This window comes from Balaenoptera ricei, chromosome 7 (assembly GCF_028023285.1).
Source record: "Balaenoptera ricei isolate mBalRic1 chromosome 7, mBalRic1.hap2, whole genome shotgun sequence".
NCBI classification, from domain to species: Eukaryota; Metazoa; Chordata; class Mammalia; order Artiodactyla; family Balaenopteridae; genus Balaenoptera; species Balaenoptera ricei.
This window is the reverse complement of record NC_082645.1, coordinates 97,756,173-97,773,659: the sequence shown is the minus strand read 5'-3', so window position 1 is coordinate 97,773,659 and position 17,487 is coordinate 97,756,173. Positions and strand designations below refer to the sequence as shown.

At 40.2% G+C, this 17,487-nt stretch overlaps 1 protein-coding gene across 1 annotated transcript; it reads right to left on the bottom strand.

Moving 5' to 3' along the window:
• Positions 1-15,129: 15,129 nt before the first annotated feature.
• On the bottom strand, positions 15,130-16,363 carry LOC132368816 (PC-esterase domain-containing protein 1B-like). Its single transcript, XM_059927540.1, is given in 3 exon segments — positions 15,130-15,842; positions 15,845-16,060; positions 16,063-16,363. Coding segments are annotated over 3 exon segments (1,230 nt in total).
• Positions 16,364-17,487: the final 1,124 nt, after the last annotated feature.

The following is a 17,487-nucleotide window of genomic DNA, read 5'->3' as shown; positions in this document are numbered from 1 at the left end:
AGAGGAAAAACATAAAAGGATAAAAAACTAAATAGTAAAAAGCTTAAAAATCATCTTGAGATTAAAAACAGAAGAGAGAGCACAGAACAATATTTATTCACAACATATTCTTTGGTCTAGTTCTATGTTTATTCTTTTATCTTTATTTTTTATTAATTTTTACTGGAGTATAGTTGCTTTACAATGTTGTGTTAGTTTCTACTGTACAGCAAAATGAATCAGCTATAATATGTGTCATTCCCTCCTTTTCTCCCCTCCTCCCTTCTCTCCCAAAGCATGGCTGAGCGCCTTCTGTATGTCGGGCCCTGTGCGGGGTTATAGAGTTACAAAGAAAAATGAAATATAGTTTCTGCCCTTGAATGAATCCAATTATACCAATTGGAATCTTCAGGAGCCATCATTTAACAGGTCAAACATCAGAGAGCAGCAAGGAGGGGTGTCTGTTACACCCCCAATTTTGGGGGTTCTTAGAAGGATTTTTAGTCCAATGGTGTCTCCCAGGCGTAAGATCTGTTCAGGAGGGGTTGTAGCCAGCCCTTTACAAATATACTGGGATATCTTCGTGGAACCCAGTCAACTTTTCTAATCCATTCTGAGCTTCAGAATGGGAACAAGATCTAAATCAAGTTAACTACTTAGGAGGCAATAGGGACTTTATAATCATTACTAAATAAGACTACAAGATGAAATTAGGACTCAAACCCCAGGCGATGTACCTAAAAGTAATTTTCATTAGATTATGACATATTCTGAACTTCACCAATCACCAAATGTTCTTACTCCTGAACATCCAAAGAACAATGTGGATAAGCAGAGGTTTAGAATTAGGGGAAGGAAAGTCTACTGTGGATGAGGAATGTGTATCTTAAGGGAAGCAAGGGCACTCCCTAAACTTACCATGACCTCTAAGAAATCACGTAGTTCCTGGAATGTAATAAGTAATCAATAAAAATTATTGTTAAGAGAAAGATTTATGTCAAAAAGATACATAGTTTTCAGAGGATAGCTCTGGAGACTCCTATCAGAGATATTCCCATGCCAATGTCTGTGGCTCAGTCTGAGGCGGATGTTAGGTGTCTCCTTATTCCCACAAACAGGTCATCTAATAGTTTTAACCTTTGACTTTTTAAACAGTATCTATTATTTTCCTCTTTGAACAATGTATATTAAGGTGGTATATTTATATTACATAAATATATTTTATATAAACTGGTTTGTATATGGGAAGGGTGGCATTAAGATTATCGTGTTTCCATTTTCTGACTTTTATTTCAGGAATGTATGGCTGCCTTGCTTCTCTTGGCCCTTCTGGTTATGGTATTAATTCAGTGAAACAGATCTTGGGACTCTGCTTCTCCCCACTACTTTAATAGAAAGATTTACTGGCTTTCCTCATTAAGGGGGTTCTGATGTCCCAGGCAGACTAAAAGGCTTAACTTGTTTTCCTCATTTAAAGTGTTTTTAACTCTCACATTAGATCTCACATTAGATTAGTCTAATTTTTAGACTACATCCATGGTAAGTTGGGCATAGATCCTGGATTCTAGAGTATTTCCATTCCTCTAATTCTAGTTCCTGAAATCTTACAGGATAGATTAAAATATATAGTGCTTTCTGAGCCTCTCCTAGAAAAAAAAAAAAAAATCCTAGGGTTTCATCAAATCCTAATTAAAAGAATGAAGGACTCAATGCAAAGTATGTCAGTCTGGTTCAGTGCCCAAACACGAAGCTTGTATTAGACTGTTTGAAAAAGTGAGTAACCTTAGTGTTCATGACTTTAAACTTTGAGGATGCCTTTGAAGAGTGTGGAAGTCTGGTTGAACCTGGCAGTTTGTTTATTCCTTATGAGAACATTAGGTGTCAGGGCAATGGCTCAAAGGAAATGACTCTCACACATTCCTTTAAGTAGGGAGACGAGAAGAGAGGTATGTTGGCTCCTCCAGTTCCACATTAGGAATATGCCTCAGGGTCCCTGGGAAACGAAAGGGGTCATACAGAACAGGGAAGAATCTCAGCTCAGAAAGGGTATTCATTTGAGGGAGAAAGGGTTGGGAGAAAAACTTAAACCTTCCAGAAATCAGGAAAGATTTGGGGGACAAGGGGAGGGTGCTTTACCTAGGAATGTGAGACAGCAGCTGAGTGGTAAAGGGGACTGACAGTAGATGAGCAGGCTTTGAAAATGGGGAAATGGATAATTAAGCATTCTTTAAGGATCCAAATCTGGAGAATGAGCTTTCTCTCTCACTCTGGCGTGTTTGTCCCTGATGAACCTTTGGGCAGATGTTGGCCTTCTTTAGCAAATTGTGTTAATTCTGGATTTGTGAGGTGGGGCTTGAAAAACTATTAAAGTTTGGGTGGAGAATCTAATGAAACATCTTTCTAGATTCGAAGTTCTATAACTCAAGTAATTTAGCTTGTGCTTTCAAGTGAGAGACAAAAATAGGGAATATTTCCTAGGTTTTTATGCTTTCCAGTTCTATTTAATCATGTTTTTATTTCCATTCCAACTATTTGGCTTTATTTCAGTTGTAATATTATAAATGACCTCAACACAGCTTAGGAAGTGGGAGGTAAACATAGTAATTCAGTAAGAATTATTTTTTCGTGTGTGTATACTGACAAGTTGTATGGTGCCATAACTATCCTGAAAGTTAAACATATTACTTTGAGGAAACAAAACTAAGACTATACTGTAACCACTTAGTTAATATTCTAGTTGCTCAGGCGAAAACTTAGTTATTCTTGCCTCCTTCCTTTCCCCCACATCTTGCATCCAATCCAGCAGCAAAGGCTGACGCTTTAACCCCCAAATACCTCCCAAAACAATCTTTTCCCACCACCTCCAACAAAACCATCCTTGCCCAAACCCTGAAAGGAAGTTTGGATTTGCAGTTGTCTTCTAACTTGTCCATCTCATTCTATCCTGCCCCCTCTCTATTCTCAACCCAGCAGCAGAATGGTCCTTTAAAAACCTAAATGACACCACGTCATTTTCCCACGTTTTTCATCTCACTTGCCATTAAAACTGAAGTTCTTACTGGGGCCTACAAGGCTAGGGCTGATTTCCTACGTTCCTCTGAGCTAACCAGCTACCAATCCCCAACTCAATCCTTATACTCCTTACTACTCATTAAACACGACAGCACGCATGTACCTCAGAACTTCAGTATTTCACTCTTTTCCCCAAATACCCACATGGCTTGGTCCTTCACCTCCTTCAGGTCCACAGTAGACAATTTCCATAATGTCTTCCATGATCATATGTTATAACTACACTTCCCTCTCTACACCTCCCCCCCACACACATACCCAAACCACTTATCCTACTTTACATTTCTCCATAGCACTTAAAATCTCCCTGGTTAACAATGTTTGTAGAGACCTTTTTCACTGATTTACCCCCAGATCCTAGATCAGTGCTTGACATATTGTATGTTTCAACAAATATTTGTTGGCTAAGCACTGAGTAATATAAGAATCAAGGTTGGTCTTCTACATAGGTGAAGCAGATGATGCCAGCCTATGCCACTGGGAGGCTCAAAAATCAAGTCTGCTCCTCTTTTCTTGTTTATTCACCTGTTTTCCCCAAATCTTCTTAATATGAGTTTGCATTCCACAATTAAAAGAAAGAATTAAAATATACTAGTTAGCCATGGTTGCTTTTTAGGAAGGGGACATGGGACTCTGTCAGGACAGCCATGAACATGTGTGCAAGTTGCGTGCTGCACACAAGTGTTGGCCAAGGTGCATAAATGAAATCCTGCCAGGGTTAGCTAAATAAGTTCTGTGCTTGACCCGGGGTTGCATTGCCCTGAATGTCATCCCAGAAGGCTTTTCTACTTTTCAGGAAGGCATTAAATGTGATGGGGGCAGAAGAGGAGGCCAGGCTGGACTTTGGGGATTAGAGTGGGAGGTAGACTTACTTTTTACTAAGAAGGTTTTTATTCTCTTTGAAGTTGTTTGCATCTTTTAGTTTTTATGTATATACATTATCTATTTTTAAGAAAGGAAAAAAGGTATATGCATCCACACATTGGCATAATTTACCCTGAAATATAACAGATGGATCAATAGCAGAAACTTCTTTAAGAACGAGTCTGGTCAAATCTTCCATTTGTCCTCCAGACCTATCTTCTACCCGCTGTACCTTGTTCTGTGCCCTGTATGGTTGATCTATGTGAACCGCATCAACAAGCTTCCTTTCTTCTCATGTCCGATTGGGTTTATCCGATGTGCAGCCTCAGTAGGATATGAGAAGGAAGAAGTATGAGTTTTGGTTATCATTCTCTTGATTCCAAAGCCATAGCTTTTCTCAAAGGGGTCATTTCTACTTATCTCTCTCCTTTTGGATCTGGATAACTGCTCCCTCATCCAAGGAGTTGCACTATGTCTTCTGACACCTTCCCTATACCTTTTTCCTAGTCCAAATCTTCTTGGGTTATCTTCGTTTGAAAGTGGCATATGTTTCCGGCGGCAACCCTGACTTATACACAAGTTTCATAAGAAGGAAGAGAACTGTAAGGAGACTGTGAAGAAGGAACAGGAGCATTGGCTCAGAGACAGATCAGAAATAGGATCCAGGAGGACACCAAGATAAACCAACCATCTGAGACATGAACTTTTAGCGTTAGAAGTAGCCGTTGAGTTTGTTTAGCCCAGGTCCTTTGTTCTACCATCTGAGGGAAACTGAGACTTAGATTTAGTAACCTTATTTAAGGTCATGTGACCAGTTGGTAACAGAATCACAATTTGTGCCCAGATCTGAAACGTAAGCCCATTATTCCATAATAGTCAACGATTTTGCCTAGGGCCAGCCATGAGAAAAAATATGCCCTTGTGTATACCTACCTAATTGCTGGCCTCTTTCTTTTTCTAATGCATCATAAGGTATGAATATATACATTCCCTGTTCACTGGGATTGTACTCACTGAGATCATACCCCATGGAACAGATAAAAACTTTCTCCAATTGTGGCTATGGTAACTGTGTCTTTTCCTGGCCACATCATTTTTTACTTCTGGTTTGCTGACTCATTTCCTGTATTTCATATTGTTCTTTTCTATGATGCTTTCTCACATCATGGAATTTTACCTTAATTGGAGAATATTCTTATTTGCGTAATGGTTGACCACTAGAAGTTCAGATTTTAAATACAGAACTATCTATAATGACTACTGCTATAGATTTAGTCATCTGTCTTCTAAATTGCCCAGACTTCGGGCTTCTTCAAAAACAGTGGTGCTTGTTTTTCCTTATCTATAAAATGGTGATAATAATATCTACACAATAGATCTGGTATGAGATTTAAATTAGATAATACATATAGAGCTCTTAGCACCGGAGTTGGCACATACTGTGCCATCAATTGATGTTAATTACTACTGCTGACTTCGTAGTAAAAGGACACTCCATGCTACAATTTTCAGATCTCTGTTCTCTATTTCTCTTTCCTGTATTTTGGGATGTGTGTGTGGGGGGGAGGAGGGGTGAGAGCTTACTCTGCTTTTTGGCTTAAAAGCAGTTTCTGGATTAAATCTAATCATCAAAACGATTGCTTCTTTGGACAATTATGATTTTCATGATGTTTCTCTTGTAATACTATTGAATAGAAGGCTCGTATTGAATGCTGTCTCTAGTCTTCTGGGATTTTCCATTTTAGACATTGACATTTCTGTCTGGTAGTCTGCCTTTGCTTAAAGAATTTAGTTTAGCTCCACAAATGTTTACTGAGCAAATACTATTGACTAGGTGCTAGGGATCCAATGGTGACTCAGACAATATCTTCATACCAGAGAACTCACAGTCTTCTGGGGGTGCTTTTCTCTCAGCCATATCTTTGATCAAGCCTGTGAACCAAGTGCCCACGTCAGTCTAACGTGGATAACTAAGTGCCAGCTCGTCGCTGGGTTTTGCTCCCAAATAAGCAACCTGTCCTCATCTGATCCCATAGAGTTTCCAGTGACACTAGTGGGAATTTTGAGGGTACATCTGAGAAGAGTCTTATTTACTCCTTCCTCGCATTGTTTCTAATTATAAGCACATGTCCCAGGAAGTCTGATGCTTATCTGCTCTTCCTCAGGCTTCAACATGCTGGTAAGCACACTTGAGAAACACAGTTCTTCAGAATTTGATAAGAGGCTAGAAGACATTTCTAAATTATTAGATCCAAAAGAAGCCCATGGAGATTATCCAGCAGCCAGATTCTAGAATCTGCCTCAAACCATACATTTTACTGGTTACATTGACAAGGTTATGAAAGATTGCTCAAGGAGCCTCTGTGACACCCCAAGGGTTGGCCAGCTGGTTGTGATTTAGGCAGAACTAAGAGCTGAATCTCCTTTTAACGCAGTTTCTCATAATTGTGTACTGATGATTAGTTCAATTCTCAGTTTTTGTGATGCTGTGAGCCATTATTATATCTGTCTGGAAGGTCTCAGCATTGGCAATTTGATGTTCTTAAATGCCAGACAGTTTATAAAGAACTGGGAAAGTGATTTAATTTGCTAGGAAGGTATGTGACTATTACCACCTCTGAGGGAATCCCTTTCCCTCATTAGGCTTTCACAAATGCAAAATGCATCCACTGCTCAGATGCGCTGTGTGAAGATACTTGGAAGTTAGTCCTCTTAAGTTCTATGTCATTGTCTTAGGTCTCTCCATGCAGTCCTGCTCTTGCGGGGAGAGGGGAGTGGTAGGACTTTAGGAGTAGTCAGCAGGTGAAGAACTATTGATACTTCTTGTGAAATAAACATTCAAAAAGGTAAGATGAAATTGTTTCTTATTTTATATTTTTCCCAATTACATATGTGCCCAAGTAAAATTATAGTCCAACAGAACCTACAGAATTTTTCAGCAAGAAAACAACCTTAGAGATCATTAAGTCAAAAGCTAGGAGAAAGGAGGCTAACTGAAAAGCATCCCCTTTAGGAAGATAAGATGCTAATTTTTAGAGGCACTCAGCAGTTAGAAAATCAATTTTTCTTAACATTGAGAATTATTGAGTGGCTGGAAAAGCATCTTACTCTATGAAATATAGTCACTGTTTAGTGCCTTTCCATTTTATTTACTATTTAAAGCACACAACAGCTAGTTAACCAACTACTTATAAAATATATCTAATGTTTAGAGGCACTCAGTGTGGTTATAAAATGATTTTAAGGGTATACAAATATGGTACATTAACCACATTTCATGAACTATGGTTCTCTCTGGAAAAACAAAAACGTTTTCCTTGGCATCCTGCGGCATCTCATCCTAAAGTTTGTAAATGACCCATACTGTTCAAACCGGCTGCCTCACTAGCTTTTGATGCTAGCCACTTTAGAGCACACCCCAGAAAGATCAATACGACTCCTACATAAGTGATAGAGCACCGTGCACTCAAAGGCTGTTAGACTCTCTGATAAAGAACGGCTTGACAGATGCAGTGAAATTAAGCAGCGTTCACAAAACCCTAGTAAAGAGGTTGTAGGGCTGCAGTCTTTTCTCTGAGCATGGCGGATTGATGGGTGCACTGTGACACAAGATGCATTGAGATGAGACTCTGTCCCTGCCACATGTGTACATTAGAGAGTTTATGGCCTATGAAAAAGTGGGGAGAGTCTAACACAGGATGGGAAAAGAATGGAGGTTTTTTCAAAGAAACCTGCTACAGAGAATTATGACAAGGGAGATAGAAGGGGGCCCAGCGTAAACTTAACAGTTAGGGAATGTCCGACCATATTTATTTTTAGGCAATATCCTAATTCCCTGCAAACACTCTGCATCACAATGTGTCAGTCTCCCTCTTTCCTTATTGAAACTCCACAACATTGTTTATTGAGGAAATGTGATAGAAATGTTGTTTTAATTTCCTGCTCATGTAATAAAACCAAATGTGTGATGATATTCACTTTGTCTTGTTTACTTTGCTATGCTGCAGCATGCAGCCTGGCAGAAGGGCTTCTAACACGAGATGATGTCCACACTTAAGCTGGGGAAAGGATGCAAAGACAGAGATTGAAGGCAGGCAGGTGTAAATCCATACTTTGTCTCATCATATAGGTAGGAGTATTTCTAGCAAGGGTAACCAGTAGTAAAATTCTAACAAGGATAGTTGATGGGGAAGTATACCAATTTTCTCACCAAAAGTTAAAAAAAATGCATAAACTATGAAAGAAGGCGATAACAATAAAGAATTAAAACAGACACAAGAAAACTGTGAGAGATTGTTTGGTGAGGACTCTAGCTTACACTGCAGTATGCTTCAGTTCTCTGAGCCCTTCCAAAGTGTGCTAGACTGGACTTCTGGTTTCTGGTCCAGCATGTAAGGAGTTTGGAAGTCATCACTCCATTCTAACAGGCAAAAAGCTGAATAGACTGAAAATCAACAAATCTTCTTAGATCTGTCACAGAATTGAGCTTACAAAGCAAATCACTTTCTCCAAAACTGGAGAGACAGACAGATACACAGAATCACAATTTACTGGAGTAGAAACCCACAAGAAGAAACCTTTGTGGGAATCAGTACTCGAATAGGAAAACCTAAACAAAATTCACAAATTGCTGGGAGCTTAGTATGGACAAATCTGAAATCTAAAAACTCCAGGGGAGTCCAGTTTTAGGGGAGTCCCACACTTTTGTGAGTTTTACCCCAAGGAGGCTCTCACAGTGAAGATGAGAGAAAATTTCTCTCATGATTCTGGCAAAAGGATGGGCAAAGTAGCAATACTGAAATATGTCCAGGGCATTCTGTCCTTAACAAGGTCTGCCCTTAAGAGAAACTATTTTACCAGAGCCTAATCTACTGGGCTTTTTTGCCAGAGCCTAACCAACCTGGCAGAAGGGAACTATCCAACTCCAGCCCCCTCTAGTCAACCTGTCCCATCTAAGTGGGGGAAACTGAAAAGCATTCATGAAGGTCACAGTCCAGGGGCTCAGGCTCACTGAAAGATGGAGACTTAATCATAGGACTATAGAATGCTTCCTGCCCCCATCCCCACCCTACCACCATATCACTAAAGGCTTATTAATCCTAGTTATTTTACCCAGTACATCATGTCCAGCTTTCAACAAAAACATTTCAAGCATACTAAAAGGCAAAACCCACAGTTTAAAAATACAGGAAGCAACCACATAGCACAGGGAGATCAGCTCGGTGCTTTGTGACCACCTAGAGGGGTGGGATAGGGAGGGTGGGAGGGAGACGCAAGAGGGAGGAGATATGGGGATATATGTATATGTACAGCTGATTCACTTTGTTATAAAGCAGAAACTGACACACCATTGTAAAGCAGTTATACTCCAATAAAGATGTTTAAAAAAAAAAAACCACAGAGCAAGCATCAGAACCAGATCAGATATGGTAGAGTTATTAGAAGTACCAGACTAGGAATTTAAAACAACTATGATTAATGTGCTAAAGGCTCTAAAGGAAAAAGCAGACAACATGCAAGAACAGATGGGTAATGTAAGCAGAGAGACAGAAATTCTAAGACAGAATAAAAAAGAATTGTAGATATAAAAAAATGCTGTAACAGAAATGAAGAATGCCTTTGATGAGCCCATTAGCAGAATGACATGGCTGAGGGAAGAATCAGTGAGCTTGAAGATATGTCCATAGAAATTCCAGAACTAAAAAGCAAAGAGAAAAAAGGCTGAAAACAATATAACAAAATATCCAAGAACAGTAGAACAATTACAAAAGATTTAACATAGGCATAATGGGAATACCAGAGGAGAAGAAAAAAAGGAACCAAAGAAACATCTGAAGCAATAAAGGCCGAGAATTTCTGCAAATTAATTCCAGACACTAAACCACATATCCAGGAAGCTCCGATAACATCAAGCAGGATAAATGTAAAAAAAAAAACAAAAACCTACATCTAGGCATATCATATTTAAACTGCAGAAAATCAAAGATAAAGAAAAAAATCTTAAAAGAAGCCAGAGGAAGCACCTTACCTATAGAGGAGCAAGGATAAAAATTACATCAAACTTCTCCTCAGAAATCATGCAAACAAGAAGAGAGTGAAGTGAAATATATAAAGTTTAGAGAGAGAAAAACAAGGAAACACTAACCTAGAGTTTTGTATCCTATGAAATTATCCTTCAAAGTGCAGGAGACATACTCACTCATACTTTTCTCAGACAAAAATTGAAGGAATTTGTTGGCAGCAGGGACTTACTTTGCAAGAAATGTTAAAAAAGGAGTTTTCTAGAGAAAAGGAAAATAACATGTCAGAAACTCAATCTGTATAAAGAAAAGAAGAGCATTAGGGAAAGGATGTGTGAAAGTAAAATAAAAACTTTTATTTTTTATTCATGATTGATTTAACCTGTAACAGTTTGTTTAAAATAATAATAGCAACAAGGTCTTCGACGTATGGATAACCTTGCTGTACCCATGAAGCAATATAGGTTTATTTGAAAGTAAAGTTGGATAAGTTGTAATGTATACTGAAAACTCTAGAGCAGCCACTTAAAAAGGTTAAAAACTGAAATAATAATTGATATGCTAAAAAAGAAGAAAAAATAGAATCATAAAAATGCTTGATTAAAACCATGAAAGACAGGAAAAGAGTGGAAGACAAAAGCAAGAACAAAGAACAAGGGTAACAAATAGAAAACAGTTACAAATTGGGAAGATATTAATCAAAGTATATCAATAATCACATTAAAAGTCAATGCTCTAAATAAACCAATTAAAAGACCAATTAATAGATTGTCAGAGTGGATCAAAAGACCCAACTCTATGTCATAGATAAGAAACCTGGTTTAAATATAAAGACACACGTAGATTAAAAGTTAAGGGATGGAGAAAGATATATCATGCTAACACTAGATGAGGCAAGCTGATGTCAAAGCAAGGAAAATTATCAGTGATAAAGAAGGGCACTGCATAATGATAAAGAGTCAATTCTCTAAGAAGTCATGACAATCTTTATTAGATAGGCACTTAACAAGAGAGCATCAAAATACAGGAGGCAAAAACTGGTAGAACTGCAAGAAGAAACAGATGAATCCACCATCATAGTTGGAAACTTCAAGACCTTCTATCAGTAATGGACAGATCCAGCAAGCAGAAACTAAGTATACCATAGTTGAACTCCACAGAACCATAAAATAACTGAATATAAATGCCATGTACAGAATACTTCATTCAACAAGAGCAGAATAAACATTCTTATTAAGCTCACATGGAACATTCACCAAGATAGACCACATTCTGACCCATAAAAATACACCTTAACAAATTCGAAAGGATAGAAAGCATACAACGTCTGCTCTCAGACTATAGTGGAATTATTCTAGAAATCAATTACAGAAAGATAGCTGAAAAATCCCCAAATAGTTGGAGATTAAACAGCACATTACTAAATAATACATGGCTCAAAGAACAAATCTCAAGAGAAATTTTAAAATATTTTAACTAAATGAAAATGAAAATACAATTTATCAAAATTTGGGGGATGCAGTGAAAACAGTGCTTAAAGTGAAATTTATAGCATTGATTGCAAGTATTAAAAAAGAAGAAAGATCTAATAATCAATAATCGAGGCTTTTACCTTAGAGAACTAGAAAAATAAAAGGAAATTAAATCTAAATGAGAAATAATAAAAATAAATAATAAAATAATAAAAAATAAAATAAAAATTAGAGCAAAAATCAAAGAAATTGAAAATAGAAAATCCATATAGAAAATCAATGGAACCAAAAGCTGGTTCTTTGAAAAGATCAACAATAGCCTGGAAAACTAAAAGAAGAGAGAGGACAAAAATTACTAATAACAAAAATGAAAGGGGGGCATCACTACAGACCTCATGGACATTAAAAGAATTAGAATAATTAAGGAACATTATGAACAACTCTACACCCACAAATTTGTTAATCTAGATGAAATGGACCAATTTCTTGAAAGATGCAATCTGTCAACATTCACAGAAGACAAAATAGACAATCTGAATAGGCCTAGATTTATAAAAGAAATTGAGTCAATAATTAATAACCTTCCAAAACAGAAAGCACCAGGCCCAGATGAGATCACTGGTGAATTCTACCAAACGTTTAGGGAAGAAATTATACTCGTTGTCTAGAATTTCTTCTGGAAGATAGAAGTAGATGGCCTCATTCTATAAGGCCAGCATTCCTCTAATACCAAACCAGACAAAAACATTACAATAATAGAAAATTAGAGACAAATATCTTCCAAGAATATAGATGCAATAATCCTCAACAAAATATTAGCAAATCAAATTGACAATGTATAAAAAGAATTTTACACTATGACCAAGTGGGATTTATTCTAGATGCAAAGCTGGTTCAACATCCAAAAATCAAATTAACATAATCCATCACATCAACAAGAAGAAAAATCACATAATCATATTAGTAGATGTGGAGAACGCCTTTTACAAAATCCAGTCCCATTCATGATGAAAACTTAGCAAACCAGAAGTTGAGGAGACCATCCTCAACTTAATTAAAAACATACACAAAAATCTACAGTTAACATCTTACTTAATGTTGAGAAACTATAAGCTTTCTCCCCAAGATCAGGAGAAAGGCAAGGATATCCCCTCTAGCCACTCCTTTTCAACATCATACTGGAAGTCCTAGCTTATGCTACAAAACAAGAAAAGGAAATATATCATATACAAATTGGGAAGGAAGAAATAAACTGTACTTGTTAACAGATGACATAACTGTCTGTAGAAAATCTGAGAGAATCAAAAAAAATACTCCTGGAACCAAGAAGCAATTATAGTAAGGTTGTAGGATATAAGATAAATATACAAAAGTCAATTGCTTTCTTATATACGGGCAATGAAAAATTGTAACTTGAAATAAAAAACGCAATGCCATTCACATTAACACCCCCTAAATGACATAGTATAAACATAAAAAAATATGTACAAGATATTTACAGGAGGAAAACTATGAAATCTTGATGAAAGAAATCAAAGAACTAAATAAATGGAGAGATATTCCACATTCATGGATAGGAAGACAGACTACTGTCAAGATATCAATTCTTCCCAACCTGATATAGATTCATTGTAATCCTAATGAAAATCCCAGCAAGCTATTTGTGGCTACTGAAAAACTGATTCTAAAGTTTACATAAAAAGACAAAAGAATAAGAATAGCCAATACAACATTAAAGGAGAAAAAAAAGTTGGAGGACAGACACTTCAGGCAACAAATGGTGTGAGAAGAACTGGATCCACATGCAAAAAAAATGAATCCAGACACAGACTTTATACACTTCACAAATATTAACTCAAAATGGATCGTAGACCTAACTGTAAAATGCAAAACTAAAACACTCCTAGAACATAACACAAGAGAAAATCCAGATGACCTTGGGTTTGGTGATAAATTTTTAGATACAACACAAACGGCACAATCCATGAAAGAAACTGATATGTTGGACTTCCTCAAAATTAAAAACTTCTCCTCTGCAACAGACACCACCAAGAGAATGAGAAGATAAGCCACAGACTGGGAGCTACTTCTAAAAGACATATGATTAAATACTGTTATCCAAAATATACAAAGAAATCTTAAGACTCAATAAGAAACAACTGGTTAAAAATGCACACTTCATCAAAGAATATATACAGATGGCAAATAAGCTTATGAAAAGATGCTCAATATAATGTCCTTAGGGAAGTGCAGACTGAAACAACAAGATACCTTGTGCTTATTAGAATGGTGAAAATCCAAAACACTGACAACACCAAATGTTGGCGAGGATGTAGAACAACAGGAACTCTTATTAGTTGCTGATGGGATGCAAAATGGTAGAGTCATTTTGGAAGGTAGTTTGGCATTTTCTTACAAAACTAAACATACTCTCACCATATGATCCACCAACTGCATTCCTTGATATTTACTCAAAGGAGTTGAAAACCTATATCCACACAAAAACCTGCACATGAATGTTTAAAGCAGCTTTATTCGTAACTTCCAAAACTTGGCAGCAACTAAGATGTCCTTCAGCAGGTGACTGGATAAACAGTGGTACATTCAGACAACAGAATACTTTTCACCACTAAAAACAACTGAGCTATCAAGCCATGAAAGGACATGGAAGAACCTTAAAGGCAAATTACTGAGTAAAAGAAGCCAATCTAAAAAGGCTACTTACTGTATGATTCAAACTATATAACATTCTAGGAAACACAAAACTCTGGAGACCATTACGGATGGGTGGTTGCGAGGGGTTGGATGGCGGAGGAATGAAGAAGAGGAGCAGACAGGAATTTTAGGGCAATAAAACTATTCTCTATGATACTATACATGTCATTATACATCCGTCAAAAACCATAGAATGTACAACACCAACAGTGAACCCTAACGTGAAAAATGGACTTTGGGTGAAATGATGCATCAGTGTAGTTTCACTGAAGGTAAACAAATGTACAACTTTGGTGTGGGATATTGATACTGGGGGAGGCTGTGTATGGGAAGCATATGAGAACTCTCTACTTTCCTCTCAATTTTGCTATGAATCTACAATTGCTCTAAAAAAATGAAGTCTATTTTTAAAAATATGCTAGGTATTTGATGAGCTCAAGAGTAGAAAATATGTCTCTAACAGAAAATAAAAACTCTTGTGTTAGTAAATGGAATACATTTTTAAGGATAAGTATTATGTTGAAGCACAAATAAATTTAATTAAGGAATGTGCAAGACAATTTGTAGTGAAAGCTTTGGGGAGTAAGTTCTATAAATGTATGTAAAAACTAATGGTGATACTGAAGTCACTAGAAACGTTTTGGTAAGTGTTAAGGTTCAAAATTTTTCCCTTTTTCTTTTCAGGAAAAATGTCTAGGGAGAATACTGTCGGAAGACTTATATTTAGGCAAGGCTTAACCGTGTGTGTACTTTTTCATTTAGAGCTCATTTCTGCACAAACGTTAAGAGGAGAATGGTGTGATGGTCTGGGTTCTTGCCCCCTCACCAAGAAGTGGGATGAAGGCTCTGGCAAAGAAGAATGTGTGAGGTTGCTGATGGGTGAAAGTAAGAGGGTGAAGGAGTCCTCACCATCGCAGGGTTGCTGAAGGCCACGCCTGAGTGAGAGAAGTCGGGCAGTCTGTCCAGCCTATTGACTACGTTGGGAAGCAGCCCAGGTCCAGGTCTGGCTACTGGGGTCTTACCTCTGGGTGTGCTTGGGTCCGTCTGTTGGTGCGCCTTCGCTGGCGTCTGCGTGGCCCGCTGGGGCACCTGGGAGGGTAGGGAGGCGACCTTCTGCTCCGATGTTGGGTAGAGGTTCTAAGAATCGGCCCAGACGTGTCTCCCGGCCAATCATCGAGTTTGCTTCGCCAGTGTGTATCTGACCTGGCGTGCTGAAGAATCACTGGAGAATTGCCCGCGCTGTGAAGATGGGTGGTAGGGCACACAGGTGCCTTGGCGGTAGGGCTGGAACGGAGGTCGCGCCCGGGTAAAGGGTTCCGAAGGTCGCCGCGGAGGCATGCGGACGTGGCTGGGAACCAGGACAAGGGCTGTTCGCCCGGGTCACCTCTGCTGTCCTGGGGCTGCCTACCATCCACCGGGCCTGGAAGTCCCCTGGTGGGACCATCCCTGATCCACCTGCCCACGGGGTGGCGGCAGGGGCGGTCCACGTCCCAGGCGTCGGCCAGACGCGCCAGCAGCAGCTGAGAGAGGTGGCAATGTGCGCGCCTGTCCCAGTGCACGCCGTCTCGCTGCCGGTGCTGTCCCGCATGCCGGAAGTGGAAATGCAGGTCCAGCATGTCAAAGCCGTACCTGCTGGCCTCCGCCGAGCTGTAGAAGTTGGCCTCTATCACTTCTTCCCGCAGGCGCGCACCTCGGAATAGGTCCTCCGGCAGGAGGAAGCCCCGGAGACGACCTCCGCCACCGGTAGGGCCGTGTTCCACACCAGGAGGCAGGCCTCGGGCAGCACTTTGTCCAGGCGCCCGAACAGGCTCTCTAAGCCCTCCAGGTAACTCCTCGGGAAATCCTGGCCGTACCTGGAGAGGTCCCAGAGGCAGGAGTTCATGACCACCACGTGCGCGGTGTGCTCGCCCCGCCGCAGGTGTTCCAGGACGTCTTTACGTACGGGGAGTACGCATGCGTGAGGACGTAGAAACGCACCAGGTGGTGGCCGGAGCAGAACCGGCGGACGTCGCGGTAGTGCGTGCAGCTGTGCAGGCGTTCCCACCTGCCGCCCTCCCGCGGCACATCGCGCTCGAAGCTCAGCTCGCCCTTGGCCTTCAGCTGGCTGGAAGAGAGCAGGCAGTCCTTCTGCAGCAGGAGCACCAGGTCCTTGTACACGGCCCTCTGCATGGGGTCCCCCATGACGACCACAAACTTGTTGCGCAGCAGCTGCCGGACTTCGCAAGCCCGCAGGTGGGCCATGGTGGGGGAGGGCAGGCGGGAGGCCTAGCTCCTGCCTTTCCTCGGGCAGGTCGGAGGAGAGCTCTGGGGAAGGGCAGAAGTGCACGGGAAAGAGAGGGCGGTGCGCAGTTAGGCGCGGGCGTTACTGCCCGCGCGGGGGTCCCGGGCAGCGAGGAGAAAGGAGGCAGCGCGTTGGCGCCCTGAAGTCCGCCTCAGCCGAAACTGACTTTGGCCCGGGACGTGACCTCTGACCCGCGGAGGCGCCTGGGCGGGGCCCAGGCTCCACTTGGCGGAGGCGAGGCGCAGGACCCCCGCGGGAACCTGCCCCGCTCAGCTGCAGTGAGCGTTCTCTTTCAACGGATCCGTGCCTGCTTTCTAATATCTCGGGCTTGGACTGCTATTACGCTGCACTTCTGGGCACATCCAGTCCACTGTTCCTTCTTTGTTTTACCAGTATCTCAATAATGGGGCGCATCTGGGATTGCCTCTTTTTGCCCCTGGCTCTTGCTTCCTGTATGTGTTCCCACCTCTACTTGAGAATTTCTTTATTGCTGGCTTGGTTCACCTTTTGTACTGCCACCTCCTTTGCTAGAGGCATTTGGGGAATGTCTCCACTAGAGGAGAGACGCCATTCCCAGCGGGAGAAATCTCGCTGGGGACTGATCTACAGCCAGGATTTACAAGCAATGATTGGCAGAATACTCGGGTCTAGTGCAAATAGTAGAGGGTTCAACTCTCATTTTTTTCTTTTAATTAAACTACTTATTGTCACCTCATTGTGGATTCTCATGCACTTGTAAGAAATAATACAGAGAGATTTTCGTATACCCTTTACCCACTTTCCCCCATGGGTAACTCCTCCTGCGCCATTCCCCTAATGCCTGGTAATTGCTAAACTGTCCCGCATTTCGAGAATTCTATATAAATAGATTGTACAGAATATAACTCTGGGGAATTAACTTTTTCCCTCGACTTCATTCTCTGGTGTTCATCCAGTGTGTCCACTTTATAAACCCTATACTGTTTTCTTCATTAGAAAATTAGTTTTCCAGTGGTACAAATGTGTCAATACTCTGTTCCCTTTTTATTCGCTGAGTACTAGTCTGTGATATGGACATACTACAGGCACAGTCACTTTAACCATT